Source organism: Phacochoerus africanus, chromosome 9, assembly GCF_016906955.1.
Source record: "Phacochoerus africanus isolate WHEZ1 chromosome 9, ROS_Pafr_v1, whole genome shotgun sequence".
Lineage (NCBI taxonomy): Eukaryota > Metazoa > Chordata > Mammalia > Artiodactyla > Suidae > Phacochoerus > Phacochoerus africanus.
Window position 1 is genome coordinate 60529208 of NC_062552.1, and position 20940 is coordinate 60550147.

Genomic DNA, 20940 nt, shown 5'->3' on the forward strand with positions numbered 1-20940 from the left:
ATCCTGGGCTAGAGAAGGTGGGATGGGGAGCACTGGTAAAGACCCCTGTGGCCTGTCTCATTCTTCTGCCAGCTGATTTAAGCTCTATACTGAAGGTTCATCCCATTTTCCTTGGTGTGGGGGCCAAGAGCAGGTGTACCCTGGCAGCAGGAGCAGGAGCATACTGCTTTGTGGAGACCTCCTAGCCTACCTCCCACCCCACTCCAGAGAGAGAGAGAGGCAGAGAGAGTGCTTCTCCCCAGTTTAAAGACAGAAAAGCTGAGGATTCACCTTTGATTAGAACAGAAAGGTCACCAGCCGAGGTCACCCAGATGGTTGGGGATGGAAGCTGTGAGTCCCACTCCCAGTTTTCTCCCCTCTCAGGCCTGGGCCAACACGGTCACAATCTAGCAGGTGTGGAAAGGGTCTCAGTGGATGGTTCCCCAGTCTCCTTAGAATGCTTCCCTCTTCCTCTCAGTCTCTTTGGGAGCAAGTTGTGGTGGGAGGAGGGGACCAGCACTACTCCACCGCATACAGGGGACATTTGCGGCTCAGTCCAAGGCCCTGCAGCAGGGCTGGAAGAGGCCAGCAGGGCAATTAGGGAGCACACATTAAGGAAGCACAGGCTCTTAGGGCTATGTGAATGTTTCTGCCACCACACCTCCTTAAATTCTGAACCCTCACTGCCTTGCCTGCCTCAGTGTGGCCCCTGCCCTGTCCTGCAGCTCCTTCCAGTGCCCCCCTGGGCTCTGGGCATCTGAGCTTTCTGCTGCTGCAGCCCCTACTGCCTTCCTGCCTGGGAGGAAGATGATGCAACTGGGCCCTGGCTCCAAGCCGTCTGGCTCCAGAGCACTAGTGAGCCCTGCACCCTGCACACTCAGCAGCCTCTGGAAGGAGAGCATTCCCACCACCTCCCTGGACCAAGAACCTGACTGCCCAGCTCCCTGGACCAAGAACCCCTGGGACATTCACTCCTTCGCTACACTAACCTTCCCATCCCAGAACAGCAGTGAGACAGCCAGCAGCCTGGGGACTGGATACGGCTTTCCTATTTAACACTATGAACCTCCCACTCCTCTCCCACCAGTGGTTCTACCTGCCTCATTCCCCTTTCTCGGTAAGAGGAGCTCTGCCTCCCCAGCCCAGAGAAATGAACCTGCTTCCTGAATGGCCAGAAGACCTTCTGCTCCCCTGCCTGAGAGTCAGCCCCAAGCTTTGATGACTCAGGGAGATGCCACTGTGAGGAAAAGCAGGTAATGATTGATCTCACTGCTAATAGGTAACCCTACCCACCTCCTGCCTCCCAAGAGAGAACACTTGGAGCTGCATCATTTAGTGGGGGCAGGGGTTAAGCACAGCCGTTAGGAAGCCCAGAGTGGCTGCTTTGGATCTGGGGTGGGCTCTTGAGGAAAGAGGGGTCCTGCTTCCTCCCATGGCTTTGGGATGGGCCGGCTGGGTGGCAGGAAGAGTCTATCCTCCACCTCCCCCATTCTTTCACCACCACTACCCCCCTCCCATCACCTTCTCTCCATTTCTTTTTTTTTTTTATAAGATTTTTTTTTCTTTGCCTTTTTGCCATTTCTTGAGCTGCTCCCATGGCATATGGAGGTTCCCAGGCTAGGGGGCTAATCGGAGCTGTAGCTGCCAGCCTATGCCAGAGCCACAGCAACGCGGGATCCGAGCCGCGTCTGTGACCTACACCACAGCTCACGGCAATGACGGATTGTTAACCCACTGAGCAAGGTCAGGGATCAAACCTGCAACCTCATGGTTCCTAGTCGGATTCGTCTCTCCATTTCTTTTGGGCAACTGGATTGGGCTTCTGGGGAAGGAAAGGGATAGATGCGGTGGGAAACTTGGTATGGTTTTTGTAGCAAATGACAGTTGATAGCTGTGTGATCTTGGTTCAAATGCTAACCCTCTCTGAGCTTTGGTTCCCATCTTTATACAGTGGGGAAATCCAGGCAGCTCTGAGGGCTGAATGAAGCAATGCAGGTAAAGCACGTAGTGCTGATATTCAGTTCAGTGCTCCCCCAAATGCTTGCTCTCTTCCTCGCTAAACAACCTTGGACTTGGCAGGTTCTCCCCAGAAGCAATGGGCCAGAGAAGTGAAAAATGCCTGCAGGTCACAGCATGCACAACTCCACCCAGTGCCTGAGCCTTCACCCTCACCCCAGAAAATCCAGCCCCTCTCTCCTCTTTCCCAGACACACTCTGTTCCCAGCTTCCAGCTCCATTCCCACAGCCACCTCTCTCCAGGCAGCCCCCTCGCTAGAAATCTCTCCTCCCCTCCTATCTAAATCCAATTTATCCTCAGGTCCAGCTCAAGACCCTTCATCTGGGAAGCCTCCCTCTTTGTCTGCTCCGAACAGTCCTCTTTCCACGGTAACACTTGCCTGTGTCTGTGCTGCTAAGTTCACTCCCGATAGGAAATAAACCTGAGGTCAATGCCCTGCCAAGGCAGTTCCCTGAGGTCAATTGTCAGCCAAGGCAGTTCCCTTAGAGGGTCTCTACCCTCCAAATGCCACTTCCCCTCAGCCCCAGCAGTGTATACAGCAGGTGCTCACATTTTGGCTGAAGGATGGCAGACTCGAGGAGGACCAATGAATTCAATAGTGAATCCACAGCCTGTGAGGTCAGGACCATTGGGGGCTTCTCTGACCTCGCATGAGCTAAGGCTCAACCTGGAAGTTTCTGCAGAGAGATTTGAGGGTGGCTGAGTGGGGACTGGCTCTGCCTTGTGCTTCAATGAGGGCTGCCATTGGGACCCCTGGGGGCCAGTTCACACCCCACCCCTTAAGGCACTAGGCTGAGTTTGAGCTTAAGTCACTGCAACCAGAGCTCTCTCTGCTGGGGGCACCCAGGAGCCCTCTCTCTGTGGTCCTGCCTCTCCAGCCTTCCCTCCTTCTCACCCTCAGCCTCTCCGACACCAAGGAAGCAGCCCAAGGACAAGGCTGCCTGCTTCCTTTGAGAGAGTTCAAATAGGAGAGCAGGTGAGTGTGGCTGGAGAGTACAGCTGAGTCTCCTCTCCTGTCACCTGTGCTGCTGGGGGTCTCCCATTTGTACTGCAGATCCATTCTCTTTCTCCTCTTTCCTGAGCTGTGCCTGGAGGCTGTCCCTGGGTTCCGGTTAGGCTGGGAGGGCCAGCAGGGAGAGAGGAAGCTCCCTCCCAGCTGGTTCTCTGGATTGGCTGGTCCCTCTCCCCACGGGTACCCTGCCTGGCAGGCAGCACTCTTCACACAGCCGCCCCTCCAGGTCATCATTCCCCCTCTTGCCTGTTAGGGTCTAAGGGGCAGTGAAGGCTCCTCTCACTTACTAGTCCCCAGGGGACTACACATCCCTCTTGTTCTTCCTAAACTTCGCCCTCAATTTTGCAAACAGTCCCTCTATTAACCTCCCCTCAAAGGATTGAATTTGCATGTGTTCTTTTCCCTACAAGGTCCTGACTGATGCACCTGCTGTGTGAGCCCCTCTCGGTGGGCCTGAACACTGGTCTGATATCCTGGTATTGCTGGCACCCTCACCACTACCACGTCTTCACATCCTGAGAAGACCGAGTGGGCAGTTACTACGCCAGGTGCTGTGCCCAGAGTTTACCTCACTGCCTCTTTTTATCCTCATTTTCACAGCCCCAAGAGTTATTGCTGTTACTCCATTTTTTTTTGTCTTTGTCCTTTTTTTAGGGCTGCTCCTGCAGCATATGGAGGTTCCCAGGCTAGGGGTCTAATTGGAACCGTAGCCGCCGGCCTACTCCAGAGCCACAGCAACATGGGATCTGAGCCATGTCTGCAACCTACACCACAGCTCACAGCAACGCTGGATCCTTAACCCGCTGAGCAAGGCCAGGGATCAAACCCACAACCTCATGGTTCCTAGTCAGATTCGTTTCCTCTGTGACACCACAGGAACTCCTGTTACTCCATTTTTAAGAAGAGGAAACAGACGCTCTGAGAAATGAAGGGACTTGTCCAACTTCAAAGCAGCAGAGTTGGGATGTGAATGTGGGTCTGCTGGCTCCAAAGCCTACCATCACAATCACGAAAGCGTATTGCTTTCTCCTCCTCTCCCAGGGAAATGGGTCACATCTCTCCATCCTTCATCCTCAAACTGGGATGACATGAAAAAGGTACAGTTCAGAGATGACAACATCTGGCCTTTCGAATGGGGCCAGAGATATACTCTGTGACAATGCCACCCACAGACACGAGAGTCAAAGGAGAGAGAGGAAGGGCAAGCTGGGGGTCTCAGCTGGGCACAAGCCAGGGCAGAAGCCAGGGTGTCCAGAGGATACCTATCAGCACAAATGGGTGGCAAGGTTGTCTGGCAGGGTCCCTGCACCCTGGGGCTATGCCTGGGCTTGCTCCCAGTTCCAGCTGAGTCCCTTCAATGGAGCCTGCCTGCAGGCTAAGCGGACCATGGCAGATCCCAGAGGTGTTGGGGGGCTGCCCTTCTGACTTTCTGGTGCCTTACTGTGCAGAGGTGACCTGGGTCAGCTTAGTCAATGGCTGCTGGACTTAAGGCATGCGCCTCCATATTTTGTCATGGCGGACTTGATAGTTCCAACCCTGTCACTGTGCCTTGTTTTTGTCCTTCAAGACTGACCAGCCTGACCCAGCACTACTACACTGGGCAGCAAAAAATACCACCAACCGGCTTGGAATCTGCCAGGTGCGGCTTTAACTCTAGCTCCTCCATGCTCCACAGCAAGCATTTTACGCAAGTCCTTTGACCCCCTTGGGCCTCAATTCCTCAACCACAAAGCAGAGAAGATAATCCACCTTGTAGGGGTGCGGTGAGGACCAGGTGAGAAGATGGGTGTCCCACATATGGCAGGTGCCCGGGTACAAGCTTTCCCTGGGTTTATGCCAGTTTGTGTCAATCCAGGGCCCCTGTGGCCCCAGTTCTCCAACAGGAGACTTGGGGTGACTGTTATGGGTGTGCTGCTCTCCCTGCTGGCTGCCACCCTGTCCCTTAGTTCAGCAGGTGCATTTATTGATCCTGCATTGAAGGAGATCTCTCAGCATTTGGTAACCAGAGGTCTCATTCAGGGCAGCCCAAGTCCCATCACCATGCCACAAATCACTTCACTGAAGATGCAACGTGGCTTTTGGGCATTTTTCTTTTGAGAAATCAGTAACTCGTTAACAAGGGACTGAATAAAGGGGTAAGCAGAGAAGGCCACCTGCCGTTCTTTTCCATCAAGAGGGGCAGAAGAGGGGGACCCTGCCAAGGTGGAGCAGGGGTCCGCTCGTGGCAGAGAGGCCGGGGGTGGGGGGGGGATGCAGTAGGCTCAACCAGTTCCCTCACCCCAACTCTTTCAACCTACAAATGTGCACAAGTTCCTTCTCTGCTTCCATGAACACCTCAGTAGCACTGCTCTCAGAAGAGATGCTGACTCTTATGAGACCCCTGCAGGCCTCATAGTCTGCTCCCTCCAGCCCCTCCAGCCTCATCACAGCCGACCCCTGCCTCACACCCATGCTCCCCTGAATGGACTCTGGTCTCCCCAGACTTTTGGCCTTGCCATGTGCTCTCTGGACTGTCCTTCTCATAGCAGCCTAAATAACCATGGTGCTTCTTTAAGACGCAAAGCAACAACCTCCAGAAATCTTCCCTGAGACCTTCCCCCACTGCCCCCACCCCAACCCAAAGGCATCAGAGCCACAGCCCCTGGGATTCCCCCTGTCTCAGAGGAGACAGACCCTCTCCTACTGAATTCCCTAGGAGAGGGTCTGTCTCCTCTGAGGGCAGAGATTGGGTCTGGTGAGACCTCATCCCCAAGGCCCAAGTTGTTGCCTGGCACAGGGCCGGTGCCAGGGGGGTGCTCCCTGAGCGAGGGAGGGACAACCTTAGCATCAGACACATTCCTCTGCCGTATTAATTCCCCAGATGCCACCACTTCAGCTTGGGATAGTGATGCCTGGTCCCCAAATAGCCCCCCTCTTCCAGAGTCCAAGCTGGAATGAGCCAGCAGGTCCAAGGAGCTCCAGTTACAAGAAACTGCTTATTCAGGCTTCATCTGCTAGGACCCTTGATTGCCACCTCTCAGATTTCCAGCTCAGCGCCAGGCCCCTTGCCCACACTGCGTACTGTCTCTACCCAAGAGCAGAGCCTCTGGCCCTAATCTCATTTGCGGCCATGAAATCGCATTTGCAGCATATTAATGCAGTGCGGAGCTGGCCTGGCCCGCCTGACTCCTGGAGGAGAGGAGCCTGGAAAGCAATCTTGTGGGGAGACGTCTCCCGGAACTCCCACCGACAAAAAGCAATTACGCTTTAAGAGGAAGATTAAAATAATATCCCTGCCCCCCCAGAGCCCACCGGAGGCCCCCCATCACCTCCCAATAGCAATTCAAGGGCAGGCTTCCTGCTGCGGGGTAGGGTGGGGCAGACTGGGTTCTCTCCCTCCCGCATGTGCCCCCAAGGCCCCTCCCTTCACTTCCCTGCAACCTTACCACCCTTTACCCCCTTGAGTTCCCCAAAGAAACCACGCCCTCTCAAGCCTCTGGGCCTTTGCCTGGGCTGTTCCCTTTGCTGAGAATGCAGCCCTCCAACCCTCGTCTATCTGGCAAGCTTCCATTCACACAACATAGTAGTCATAACTTATATTTTATGAGCATTTAGTATATTCCTTTTTTTTGTCTTTTTTTGGGTGGGCTGCACCTGTGGCATATGGAGGTTCCCAGGCCAGGGGTCGAATCAGAGCTGTAGCTGCCAGTCTACACCACAGCCCCATCAACACCAGATCTGAGCTGCATCTGCGACCTACACCTCAGCCTACAGCAATGCCGGATCTTTAACCCAATGAGCAAGGCCAGGTATCAAACCTGTGTCCTCACAGATGCTAGTCAGATTGGTTTCCGCTGAGCCACGAGGGAAACTCCATATTCTTTAAATTTACTAAATGTTCAATCTGACAATTCTGTCAAAGAACTACTGTCATTACTCCCATTTTATGGATGAAGAGAGAGGGGCATGGAGAAGTTAAGTCCCATATCTAGAAGGTGGCAGAGCAGGGATTTAAAGGAGAGCTTTCATCCTTTGATCCAGGGGAGGCCCAGCTGCTTTCCCCTCCCACATCTAGGTCAGCAGGGGTCTCACTGTAGTGTCTTGTCTCCCTGGGAGCTCTGAGAGGCCAGGCCTGGAGGAGAATTGGGGCCTAACAAACACTTCTTATGTGGAAGAATGGACGCTCCTCCTGCAGGGATAGCAGGGGTGCAGATGTGTGTCCCACTCCTGCCTCCAAGGCTGAATCCTTCCAGTCTGTCTGTATCGGAACTGGAATCTATTTGGAATTCCCTCTCCTCCAGGAAGGGTGCCAGGACTGCAGTCAGGCTAGCATATTATTTAACTTGCTAGGCATCATTATCCCCATAGTACAGAGAAGAAAACGGAGGGTCAGAGAAGTAAAGTGACTTTATCAGGAACACTTAGTACAAGGCAGAGCAGGGATCTGAATTCATGCCTGAGTCCAAAGTCTGTTTATCCACAGCATCCTCACTCTTGCTCCTCACATAGGGTGGGTAAGGGCTTAATTGTGTGCTGGGGCTATTTACACAACACTTTTTTCTAAGTGTCATCAGCTAACTCCAGTGGGCCAGGGGTTTTGCATGGGAACCCTGAGTCACTGAGAGCACCAACCCCCTCCCCAGTCTGTTCCCAAACCACCCAGGACAATGAGCCCTCGCTGTTGGGGTCAGATAACACTGAATACTCTGTCTTGGCTGGACTTGGTGTGATATGCAGCTACAAGAAAGAAATCTGTTCACCCAAGTGCTTGTCCATGATCCTGTCATGCTGCCTGGAAAGCCCATGGAAGTATGAGTCTCCCTGGGAAAGAACACTGCAAGTCATTCCCACCTCTTTGCTGATTATGGTAACAGAAAAAAGCAAAAATATATGGTGGAGACCTGGGTTCTAGCCTGGCTCTGCTAGTGAGTCACTGGGAAGCCTTGAGTGAGCCACTTAATTCCCGAGGGCTCAGTTTCTTACTCCAGCAGAGGGACATGATCACCTGCCCACCTCCCAATATTCATGCAAGGCTCTAATGGGTTTTGCAGCTTCCCCTTTGCTAGCCTGGCTGCAAGCAGCCTGGGCAAACAGGATAGCAGAGGGGTCAGAGCCCTGGAGCTGGCCCCAACCTTCCATGCCCTCAGCATACCATGCAACTCCCCACCCCACAAACATGCGCTCTCCACTTCATCCCTTCTCCCTGCTTGCTGTCCCTTCCCCCAACTCCACATTCTGGCCCCCAGAATTTGTTCTCCCTGTCTTTTCCCCTTGAAAACCACTCTTCTTAATCCCTACTGGAACCCCCCCATTTTTTGAGGCAGATATCCCCCTGACATCTGTGAGGTGGGTTTTTGTTTTGTTTTGTCTTTCTAGGGTTGCACCTGCGGCATATGGAGATTCCCAGGCTAGGGTTGAATCAGAGCTGTAGCCGCCAAATCAGAGCTACGCCACAGCCATGGCAATGTCAGATCAAAGCGGTGCCTGTGACCTACACCACAGGTCATGGCAATGCTGGATCCTTAACCCAATGAGAGAGGCCAGAGATGGAATCTGCATCCTCATGGATGCTACTCAGGTTCATTTCCGCTGAGCCTCAATGGGAACTCCTGTGAGGTGGGTTTTAATGAAACAAGCAATTTCCCACCCTTGTCCTCATCTGAGTCTCACAACCTCCCTGCCAGTGGGCACTGCTTTGTCCATTGTACAGATGAGGAACTTGAGACCCAGGGAGGTAACTGATATGCCCAAAGACATACAGCTCTTATGCAACTGCAAAACAGAGTCCTTTCCTACAGCAGACTGAGTCCTTGATGACCACCCAGCCTGTACCCATAACTTCTTCCCCAAGTGCCAGCTGCTGTCACAGTGAGCTTATGTCTCTGTCTTTCAACTCCTCCTATTTCCTCTCCCCACCTAGCCTGGCAGCTCCCCAAGGGCTGGGAGATACAGGTACCTTCTTTATTGCTGGGGGAGTGGATGAATGGATGGATGGACATGGTCACTGTGGGCCAAGAGAGGCTGGAGCACTGGACCCAAGGGTAGGCTTCAGATCCAGGTGGAGAAAGAATATCTCTGACTCATCCTCCATCCATCCTGTTGGTTGCAGCTGCTCCTGAGGCCAGGACCTCTGCAGAACTAGCCCAGGATCCAGAGTGGGATGTCTCAGCTGACTCTTGACAGGCCAACCCCTTACCAGGGCCAGGTTAGGCCAACTGGGTCCTGTTAGCTTTCTTTCCCTGCTGTCCTCCCTCATCTGCTGTTTTATTAAAGACAAGTTATTAAAGACTGGTTTCACACGGCGTTTTGATTGCACCTCATATATCACACATGCCATGTCCGCAAAGCCTCCTTCTCCTCTGGTAGAAGCTGCACATTGGGGGTCTGTACAGGGACAAAGCCAGAAGGTCCCAAGGAGCTGTGGGTACGTGTAGGGGAAGGTGTGTACCCCATGTCTGTTCAACAATGTGCTGGTGTAAATCCACTGTTGTGATGTGGGGAGGTGGTGGCTTTACATATATCCAACATGGGTGTGTCCTTCCGCGTCTGCACATCTGTGAATGCGTCTGTGTACCCGAGTATCTGTTGAGGGCACATCCACTTTCCAAGGATGTGAGTGAGGGAGAAGAGAGGATGAGCTTAAAAGGCCATGATAACTTGGCCCTCCTGCCCCTCCTCCCTCCTTGCTCCTGAAGGTAATTTCTGGAGATGAGGTGCTACCACAATTCTCCCCGCTAGAGCACACAGCTGCTGCGCCTGGGCTGGGAGGACATCAGATCCTGCTGCCTCTCTCCTCTCCATCTCCTCTTCACCACATATATCACACACACACACACACACACACACACACACACACACTCTCTCTCTCTCTCTCTCTCTCTCTCTCTCTCTCTCTCTCTCTCTCTCTCTCTCTCTCTCTCTCTCGCACAGGCAGTAGTGCCTGACTGGGGTGGGGAAGCCAGCGATGGGGGAGGGGTGGCAGGGCCATCTGGTAAGCTCAGATACAACAATCTGCTAATGGGGCTTCTTCCCAGACCAGCACCCAGGCTGATCCAGCCTTCTCCACCCTGAAACCTGGTACCCAGGTCCCAGAGACAGTGGGGTTCACAAGTTTCCAACACCCTTCCCCTGGGAAGCCAGCTAGGCAAGCAGCAGCAACCCTTTCTTCCAGATGCAGGAACTGAGGCCCAGACCCATCTACTTTCCCCAGTAGAGACATTCCAACTCATTACTAGAACAGCATCTATTAAACCCTGTAACCGTATATCAACTCATTCAGTTTTCCCAGCAATAGATAATACAGGAATCGCCCCCTCCCCATTTTACAGATGTGAAAATGGAGGCTGAGGGATGTTATGTGACCTGCACAGGGTCAGTTACTAAATAAATGCCAGAGACTGATCTGAACCCAGATCCTCCTGACCCCAGTGCACCTGCCTCTCACTGCCAGTTGGCTGAACCCCAAACCTCTCCTGTAATATCCCACCCTTCTGAGCTCTGGGCACTGTTTCCAAGGCATATATAGAGACTTGGAAAACAGGCAGGTTGGGTGAAGAGACAAGCCTGGGCAAGGACATAAATAAAGGACACCCCCACCCCACCCCCATGCCAACACTACATATTTTTCAGGTCTTAGCCACTATCTACTATGTCCAGGGACCTCTGCTTCCTTCTGAGTGCCCCCCCCAACCCCCCGTGGGCAGAAAGTCTCTCAGTACCACCCAGAAGCAAGAGGGGACAGTATGTGGCCTGCAGAGTCATTGTGGTGCATAGAGCCAAGGGCCTTTCTCTTCCTGTGGGGTTAATGGCCATGTCCCTCACCCCTGCCCTCCCTGGGGTCAGGCCCGGCTAGCCCCACCTCTCCTGTCAGCCTCAGCCTTTGCCTGGTGACAGGTGACGGGTCTACATTCCTCCCTGCATGGGTGACAGCACTCTCTGGGAACACATTGACAGTGCCTTTGTTCCCCAGAAATAAAAGAAAATCGAGCTACAAAGGGAAACCTCAGGTAGCTTTTAACGGAGCTTGGCTGCCTGGGGCAGAGTGTGTTTAAGCTGGAGGCAGTTGTCAGAGGAGCAGAAGGGGGAGCTGCCTGCAGTCCCCTCTTGCCCCCCTCACTCCCTTGATCGAGTTTACACAAGGAAAAGGCTCTTCCAAATAGCATGCAAAGGAGAAAATCAATGAGAATTGACAGAGAAATGTAAAGCAGCAAAGCAGCCGTGTATGTGTGTGTGTGTGTGTGTGTGTGTGTGTGTGAGACAGCAGAAGTATGCTGTCTGGACCCAGGCTGACCTACTCTGGGGCCCAGGCCTGGGGATGGGGGTGGTGGGAGTCAGTCCCAGGCACGTGCCTGCGGAGGGGCGCTGGTGGCTGGGGGAGGGGCGGCAGCTGAGTCTCTCACTCGAGTTAAGAGAGAGATTAATATATTCAATCCGCTCGGGGTAATTGAGGGAACAATTGGAGTGTTTTTCTAAAGCCCATAAAACTGCCTCATTTGCAAGGAGGAGCTGACCTGCTCACATCCTCTGTAGGAGATGGAGCTCAGGAAAGGAGGAGGGAAGGTGACACTGGTGGCTTGGGGCACTAGTTTGGGAGAGGGGGAGAAGTGCTGATCTAACCCATTCTAACCTGTCCTACCTTGTTAGTAGCAATCCAAGCACTGCATTCCAGAGCCTCTATTTCCCCACCTGTGAAATGGGTACTGGGCATAGCCCTCCACCAGGAAATTGGATATAGGAGGGAAGGCCACGCTGACCTTGAAGGTCTGGCACTGAGGTGTAGGGGCGAAGAAGTGTCCAGCTCCCCATCTCCACCCCAGATGAACCAGGCAGTAATGTTAATGAAATCCACCGTGTGTGTCTTGCCCCCCCCCACCAAATCCTTCCTTTCTCCAGGGCAACAGAAATGGTATATGCAATAGTGAGCAATAAAAGGCAGAATGAATTGAAAAGCAGGGCCAAAAGGGTAAGAGAATGAGGGCCTGGCGTGCGCTGGCCCAAAGGCAGAAGGATGCCTGGGGCTTCAAGAGTGTGGGTCTGGAGCTCTAGCCAGAACCAGCACTCGAAGGGCGGAGAGACTCAGAGGTGGGTGGAGGAGGGAGGAAGAAAGGGAAAGGGGTGGGGGAGGGGTGGAGGGAGGGAACAAAGAGAGACTGCTGTGGAGACCTAGTTTGGGAATGGACGGGCTGGCAGCGGGGACGCTGAGCAAGCCTCTGACTGCTCGTTCCCCTCCACTTCTCCTTAATGAAAGCCCCCCAGCCTGTTGGTGCCAAAGCCACAATCAGAATCCACAGGCATAGAGCCAGGTGCTCAGCATTTGGTGATTGCTTTATTAGCTTTTTCTTCTCTTTTTCTCCCCTCCAGGGCAAAAAAAAAAAAAAAATGTTTTAAATGGAAAGAAAAAAAAAAAAGACCCTTGAAAGCATCATTTAAAAGGCTCCTTGGGAACAGAATCATTTCCTTGAAACAAAACTGCAATTGTTTGCAAAGGTAAATGCCAAGTGGGAGCCCATCTCCCCCTCCCTCTCCCCTTTTCCCACTCCCACCCCTGCTCCCTTGTGGGAGGAAGCTCCGGGTCTAGTGTGAAGGAGCCCCCAGGATGGCTTGCTGAGCTACAGGAAAGGAATTTTTAAGTTCATATTTCCAGAAATTTCATCACTGGGAATTTCCAGTCTACAGTTTCCCTCTTAAACAGCTCTGTGTGGGGGGAGGTTGTCCTTATACCTTCAAGATCTCTTAGAGAGGTGGGTGAGGTACAGGAGGGATTGTAGCCCCTGAGGGCCTTTGCAGCTCCAGGCCCAAGACCGATGTGGCCTCCCCTTGCCCCTCAATTCCCCAGAAGGCCTTGTGTGCCCTTAAAAAAGTTAAGGGGTGTACCCCCAAGGCCTCAGCAGGCAGATTTGGCCTGCCCCTTGCTGCTTCCCTCATCCTGGGGGACCTACCCTGCATGGCCATCCTCGATCTGGTTGGATGAACTCCCACTTGCCCTGGGGAAAGGGGCCTTGAGGGTGCTGGGGTGGTGCAGCCATGTGGTCTCAAACCTGCCAAGAGGCGAAGGAGGCAGCATCAAGGGACAGGATGAATCTGGTAGAGCTCTGCCGGGAAAGGAAGCTGCCTGTGCAGCTGGCAGGAAACCTGGAGCTGGCTCCCTCCCTTGCACGGTAAATTTCCCTCTGCAGCCACTGCTTGTGCATCCTGGTCCCCCAACTCGTGGGTCAGGGCCTGAGGGAGTGAGCTCTATGCTAGAGGCTGTGACCTACATGCTGGAAATACTCATGGGGGATAAGCCCTCACTACCACCAACCCCCACGCCCCCCCTTACCTCCCCACACACACAGGGGAAGAAACTTGGGGACTGGAGAAGTGAAGATGTTAGCTCAGGGAATTGACTGTCCCAGAAGAGTCTCCAGGATTTCTGGAATGCTGTGACCTACGCTGGCATGGCTATTTAGGGCTATGTAACCTGTGGGTCATGGCTGAGAAGCAAAGTGATTCAGAGTCAGTAACTGACGCTTACACTGAGCCTTGCCTCCTGTTCCCTACTCATCCTTGATCATTGTATAGCTAATGCCCCTGCCCTCTGCCCCCTGCTGTATCCTCACCCCATCCCTCAATCCATGACCATCAGCAGTTCTGGCTTTAAAAACTGACACACAAATTGGAGAACAACTTGAGTTAACACTGAAGTTCTAAATTGGGTAGATTCAATGGTTGAAATCCCTGATGCAGACAGCCCTGAGGCTAGTTTGGAAGGGACAAAAATCAATTCAGGGAAGGCTTCCTGGAGGAGGTGGTCTTGCGTCTATCCATTAGCATCTGGAGCCCAGAAGTCCATCCCTGGCCTTGGAACTGAATATTGCTGAATCTGGGCTGCACTCAAGGATGCAATTCCCCCCTCTCTTCTCCATGCCTCCTGCTCACTGCCTTTTCTTCTCACTCCCGCCACCCCCCAAATTGCTTTTTTCTCCTCTTCAGTTGAAAATCAGAGAACTGGGTTAAGGTCTTCATTTTCCCTATCTGCAAGAGTCCCTGTGGTTCTAGGCCATATCCACTTTCCCAGGGAGCTGGCCACAAGTCCAGAGGAGGCCCCATTGCTCTCTGAGAGCCTGGTCATGCCGCTGTCCTTCCAGCTGTGCCTTGGTACCTCCAAAGACACCAGAAAAGTGCCCTCTTTCCTCAGACTGAACTGCTGGATGAGTCTGCCTGAGCTGAAAGAAACAGCCCCTCTATTTTCTGAAGGACCCCTCTCCATTGTCTGTTCCCCTACTGGCTTCCTGGCCCTGTTGTCAGGGTTGTGATGGCTAACCCCCCCACCCCCACCCCTGCCACCGCCACCCCTCAGTGAGGAAAGCGATTTTCCTCTCCCTGGAAAGCCATTTTCTTGTCTTGGTAGAGGCAGACATCTGACACTTTAAGAGGGAGAATGGCAGGGAGATGATGGCATTAAATAACAGAAATTAGAGCTGCAGTGAATGGCTCAGCCATCTCACGGTCCCCCTTCCCTGCAGCCATCCCACCCTCCCTCACAGGCATTCAGAGCTGCAGCCTGCAAAGAACTGTCCACGTGGCCCAGGGCTCAGGTGGCAGGGACATGCTGGGACCTAGACAGCAGGGGATCACTTCTTCCTGAGCACTGAGCTTCTTGCATATCTAGTCCTGTAATGAACTGTAGAACAGAGGAGCCAGACCATGAAATCAGGAGGCTTGCAGCCTAAGGGAACAGAATGTCCTGTAAGAACCAGGTATCATCCATCTCACTGACAAAGCTCACCATTGTATCCTCAGCAGCCACACAGAGCTGGGCATACAGTAGGTGGTCAAAAGTATTTGTTGACTGACTGACTGATGAATGAATAAACAGAGGCCAAAGTGGTCTATGTAACAGACTGAGACCTGGGCAAGAGAAGGTGGTCCCTGGTCCCTGGTCCATTTTTCCAGTTCTCATGGCACATTCTTCCAGATCACTCTGCCTAAACCACAGGTCAGATTGTCTTTCTCCGGCACACATCCCTCTGCTGGTCCCCCACAGCCTCCTGAACTGAATATCCACCCAGCTCTTTTGTTACTGTTCCCTGATTCCTTCCACTTTCTCCCATCCATTATTGGTGCTCATCACTCTGGGCTCCACTTCAGCCCAGACCAATGCACTGTGGGATGCAGGCACTGCAGGAGACTCAGGCACCTTTGGTTGTTACCTTTCGGTTTCGACCTCAGTTCATTCTGTTGCCAGCCAAACCCATTCCTTCTCCTCAGCCAGCTTATTCTGGTCCCTCCTCCTTGGAATATGCTCCTCAAAGCCCAGAATTGCCATTCCTAAATCTTACCCACCTAGCATGGGGTCTGATAGAGTTCCTTAACAAATGTTTGGCAGATTAATGAATAGATAAATGAGTGAATGAACGAATGATTCATCTCAAACGACCTCTCTTCTGAACACCCTATCCTAGGCTTCAAAATTAGACCTGCACACTCCTTCACCAGAGCCTTCCTTCTAGCTTATGGGACCATATGAATCCTACGTTGTATCAGACTGTTTTCAAGCCAGGTGGCACCTTGAACCCAGGATTTTTCTTTTTTTCTTTTTCTTTTTTCTTTAGGGCCATACTCACGGCAAATGGAGGTTCCCAGGCTAGGGGTCCAAACGGAGCTTATAGCTGCCAGCTTACACCACAGCCACAGCAACATCAGATCCAAGCCGCATCTGTGACCTACACCACATCCCATGGCAACGCCAGATCCTTAACCCACTGAGCGAGGCCAGGGATCGAACCCACAACCTCATGGTTCCTAGTCAGCTTCGTTTTTGCTGTGCCATGACAGGAACTCCCCAGGGTTTTTCTTGGCTTTGGATTCAAAGCTCTATTGTGCACTAAGGTTCCCAGGCAATGTTGTGGGCCTTAAATGGAATCAAGCATCCTTGGGAACAGGCCTCAGTTTCTCCACCTATGAAATGGGCTGCTCACACTACTAGCTTCTACCTATACTGGCTGTGAGGCCCACAAGTAAGCTACCTGGTTGCAGAACAAGACCACAACCAGGAACCCTCCTCAGCTTGGACTAGACCCTCTCACCTGGGCCTGAGGCTGCCAGGGTCCTGGCTCAGGGCTGAAGCCCTCCCGGCTGTAGTGGGAGCTGGATGGGCTTGAGGGTGCAGAGAGACTTCCGTCCCCCGATCGCTCCAGGCCTCCCTTGAAACCTGGTGAGAAAGTGTGACAGTGAATTTGAGGACTGAAAGGTCTCAGGGGACACTCAACCACTGGGCAAAGAAACTCCACCTAGTAAGGATTTCTTGCTCTGTGGAGCCTTTATTCCATTTTTCTGTTCCCCCTCACACTGGGACTCCCTGCTCCACCCTCAGAATGCTTATTCTCACAACCGAAGGAGGCGACCTTAGGGAATTCAGGGGCTCTGCTCACTGAAGGGCTGGGAGACAGCCAGGCTGATCTGAGGCACTGGGGGCGCCTAACTGGGGGAGCAGTGATGCTGGAACCCGACGGGCCCAGGAAACACCCACCTGCAGGCCGGGCAGCTGGGGCTCTGGGCGCAGTGACTTTGGTTCTGGCTGGCTGGCACCCAGAGGCCAGGTGAAGGCAGGAAGCTGTGGGGCCCCGTGCACGTGGAAGGCCACCCTGAAGCCCGGGCCCCCGCCGTGGCGGGCCGTTGGGTCTAGCCCGGAGCAGAACCAGGCTGCTGCAATAGGTCCATGGGGGTTGGTCAGGGCGCGGGTAGATGGGAAGATGGCCTCCCCCAGCACGCGCCCGGCGGCCCCTCCTGAGGCCCCGCCCAGCCTCAGCGTCTCCACGCGCAGCCACGCGACGTGCTGTCCGTCATTCTTGCAGAACCCTGGGTGTGCAGCCTTGGGCTCCGAGGCAGTCCCTGCGGTCTCTCTATGCCTCCGCCGGGGGATGAGGCGGACAGGCAGGCACCTTGAGAAACCCGGGCTGCCTGGCAGTTGAGTGGAAGCCAGGGTTGACTCAGATTTCCCTGTGGATGACTCTCTCTCAGATCCCACCCATGGCTCCCTCATGTGGGGAGCGGAGGGCTCTTAGCCTGTGAGATGGTCCTAGTCACCCGCTGCCCTCCTGGGAAGAGTTCACCTTGACCCTGATCTCTGACCACATGAAGGGCTGGAACTCAGCTTCCCCATTCCCTCACATGCCTTCCTCCAGGAAGATTGTTTGGATGGCCTCGCAGTCCAGGCATGGACATTCTGCTCCAGTTAACTGTTCTCTGGAATTCCTGCCTTTGTACCTGTTGGCTGGAATCTTCTCGAAGGTAGGACCCAGGTCTCCTTCTCTCTGTCTACCCCAGATCCCCACAGTCCAGTGGCTCTAGGCTACTCTAGGATGCCCAGGGGGGACTAGCCCCAAACCTGCCGTGTGCTCAGGGCTCACAAAGTCACAAAGCCATTCTTCACCTGTCCTTTTATTTCCTTCTTACCCAACCCTGTGTGACAGGCGTCAGCATCCCTACGTCACACTGAAGGAGGCAGGGGCTCACAGAGGGTCAACATAGCCCAAGTTACACAGGCAGAGCTTTGGGATTCCGTCTAGAACTCTGCCCCTGCCCCTTCTCATCCCCCCAAGGCTCTCTGGGATCCCTGATAGGGGTCACCAGGATTTGCAGGGGCCCTGTCTCTCCCCCAGCACCACCCTTAACGTTATACCTTTAGGCAGAGTAAAGACAAACTTGCTCCTGGTGAGGGTGAGGCTCTGGCGAGGGTCTTGCTGCTCATGACATCAGTGACAGCAGAGCAGGCAGGGAGGGGGTCCCCATCATTCACCTGCAACCGCACCCCAGCCCCAGAGCCGGCCTAGAGGGGGTTCTCAGCTGACAGCCGCAGGGCGTTTCTGCCCTCCTCATTAAACCCACACTCAAGACCTCAAACTCCAGGTCCAGTGTTTTCTCCTCGGTCTTCAGCCTCTGGCTCAGCAGGGATGTAGGGACCCATAGTTCAGGCCCCCCGAAGGCCATGGCCATGTCAGGGACTAACCCCCAGAGCTGCACACTGCCCCCTCCTACCCACAGTCTCTGCCCGGGCCCAGTCCGAAAGTCTACACACTAGGCACTGAGGGCCATACCCCACCTTTCTCTGAGGAGAACCCAGGTAACAGGGCAGGAAGCCAGGCCTATCCCAGGGAATGAAGGCAGCAATAGATTCCTCCCTATTAGCATTTGTTCATTCAACAAATATTTATTGAGTGTCTACTGTGTGACAGGCACTATTTTAGGCATCCAGAATATAACAATGAACCAAAGACTCCTGCCCTCCTGAAGTTTATCTTCTAGTGTGGGAGAGAGGTAGGAACAAGTAAAAATAAGCACTAAATACAGAAAATAAGTAAATGATGGTATCTGCAAGATGATGATAATTTCTTTCTTTCTTTCTTTCTTTCTTTTTTTTTGTCCTTTTGCCATTTCTTGGGCTGCTCCCGCAGCATATGGAGGTTCCCAGGCTAGGGGTCTAATTGGAGCTGTAGCTGCCAGCCTATGCCAGAGCCACAGCAACGCGGGATCCGAGCCGCGTCTGCAACCTACACCACAGCTCACGGCAACGCCAGATCGTTAACCCACTGAGCAAGGGCAGGGATCGAACCCGCAACCTCATGGTTCCTAGTTGGATTCGTTAACCACTGCGCCACGACGGGAACTCCAATGATAATTTCTATGGAAAAACTAGAGCAGGGTCAGGGATGAGGGGTACCAGCGTGGGGAGCACATGGGTATGGGATCATCAGGACTTCCCATTTCCAGGAGAGCCTGTCTCCACATGCCTGTTCATTTGCTAGAGTTCATGGTTACATGTGAGTGTGGGGGTACTGTTCCCTGGGAGCATGTCCTTAGCATCTGCTTCTAGAACCAGTTTGTTACCTGATGACTCAAAACCCAGAATATGGGACACTTTATAGAAAGTCTCACTCTCTAAAGCTTCACTTTATAGAGAGCCTAGAGGAGTTCCCGTTGTGGCTCAGCAGTAATGAACCCAACTAGAATCCATGAGGATGTGGGTTTGATCCCTGTCCTTGCTCTGTGGATTAAGGATCCAGCATTGCCGCAAGCGGTGGTGTAGGTTGCAGATACAGCTTGGATCCCGTGTTGCTGTGGCTGTGGTGTAGGCCAGCAGGTGCAGCTCCAATTTGACCCCTAGCCTGGGAACTTCCATATGCCGAAGGTTCAGCCCTAAAAAACAAAACAAAACAGAACAAAACAAAAAAAGAGAGAGAGCCTAGAGTTGTCACACCAAAGAATTGTCAAGCATGAACCCATCCTTCCGGCTCCTGGGTGTTGCTGATAACCAGTGAGAGAGGGGGATTCTGAACACTCCTCAGTAAGAATCATCTCTACCACCACCACCACCACCACCACCATCATCTTTCTCATCATTAGCTGGTATCATCGTTATCATTTATGATGCTCTTCGTTGAGAAGCTACTGGATAGCAGGCACTTTTCATGGCTATGTGAGATAGATATAATTACCTTCATCTTACAGATGAAGAATCTGAGGCTGAAAGAATCTCAGATAACATAGCTAGTAAGCAGCAGAGCTGAGATCTGAACCTAGAAATCATAACTCTATCTACAGTTTTCCCCTACTAAATGTGTCTTGGGATTGGCTCAAAGATTTAAATTCATACTATTAAGGACTTCTGTACTTTAAAACTATAGAGGTATAGTTCTGATTTATGGACAGCATAGATTTCATTCAAAAGAGTGCATTTGATGTCACCTTGACTGGAAGGCATCATTTTCAAAAAGGAAAAGATTGGAGTTCCCATCATGGCACAGTGGAAATGAATCCGACTAGGAACCATGAGGTTACAGGTTCAATCCCTGGCCTCGCTCAGTGGGTTAAGGATCCGGCATTGTTGTGGCTGTGGTGTAGGCTGGCAGCTCTAGCTCCAATTAGACCCCTAGCCTGGGAACCCCCATATGCCTCAGGTGTGGCCCTAAAAAGACAAAAAGACAAAAAATAAATAAATAAATAAATAAAAGTGGTCTGAAGATGGCATTGGCGAGCCCAGCTAAGGGCTTCCGATATACATGGTAGGCTTCCCTGCAATGATTAAAATTCAGCTTCTTCAGGTCCCTTAAGGAGAAATTGAGCGAGAGGGAGAGGGGGTTTAGAAGACCAAAGTTCTAGTTACCTGATATGCAGGTGAGCTTGGGCAGATCCCTTTCCATCTCTGGGCATCAGTGGCCCCATCTGATGATGGATGGAAGTCAGGTGATTCAGTCTTCTGGATAAACTCTGGCTGTCTAAGACTCTGTGAGTCATTTTGGGAAAGGCTACAGTCTGGCCATTTGGGAAAGAAGGTGGCTGGCAGAGGCTTCCTGGAAAACTTTTCCTCCACAGCTGGGCATGGCCAACCAGCCTGGGCGCGGAAGCCATGGTTTGCTTCCACTGGTCTAAGGTCTTGGAGAGCCAGTGATTCAGTAGAAGTGGCTCTCTTCTCTTGCATGTTTGAAGTGACCCTCAGCGATGTTACAAGAAGGGCATCAGTCTCTTCGGCGCTAGGGCAAACCTCTGTGCAATGCACCCAGCCCCATGCCCCTGCAAAGTGGCCTCATGCTTACTACCATTCTTTATTATTTTGAGCCCCTTCCTCAGTGCTTCCCTTCCCCACTCTGACCTTTTTTCCCTCCCTCCAACTTTCTGCAAAGGACCTGAGGTGACTATGTCAGTGACGGCAAGCTTAGAGGCCCTCTGCATCTGATACCCAACCCTCCCATTTTTAGTGCCCCCCTCTCCCCTACTCAGTCTCTGGGCAAAGCTCATTTTGTGTGTGTGTGTCTGGGGGCGGGGGTGACTGTTTTTTAAATTGTGGTAAAATATGCAACTGATGGTCGTAACCATTTTTGAGTGTGCAAGTTCAGTAGCGTTAAGTATATTTACACTGTTGTGCAACCAAGCTCCAGAACTCTTTTCATCTTGTAAAAACTGAAACTCTACACCA

At 52.7% G+C, this 20940-nt stretch overlaps 1 protein-coding gene and 1 long non-coding RNA gene across 2 annotated transcripts in view; one reads left to right on the forward strand and one right to left on the reverse strand.

Moving 5' to 3' along the window:
• Positions 1–17957, reverse strand: part of LOC125136633 (coiled-coil domain-containing protein 33-like) — a 55547-nt gene extending 37590 nt beyond the window's left edge. Inside the window, 8 exon segments of the mRNA XM_047797472.1 lie at positions 16055–16179; positions 16400–16406; positions 16498–16651; positions 16653–16713; positions 16716–16826; positions 17650–17718; positions 17721–17855; positions 17858–17957. Of these exon segments, the coding sequence (XP_047653428.1) occupies positions 16055–16179; positions 16400–16406; positions 16498–16651; positions 16653–16713; positions 16716–16826; positions 17650–17718; positions 17721–17855; positions 17858–17957 (762 nt within the window).
• On the forward strand, positions 1736–3634 carry LOC125135340 (uncharacterized). Its single transcript, XR_007136946.1, has 3 exons — positions 1736–2364; positions 2898–2972; positions 3419–3634. It is a non-coding gene; the product is annotated as an uncharacterized LOC125135340 (long non-coding RNA).
• Positions 17958–20940: the final 2983 nt, after the last annotated feature.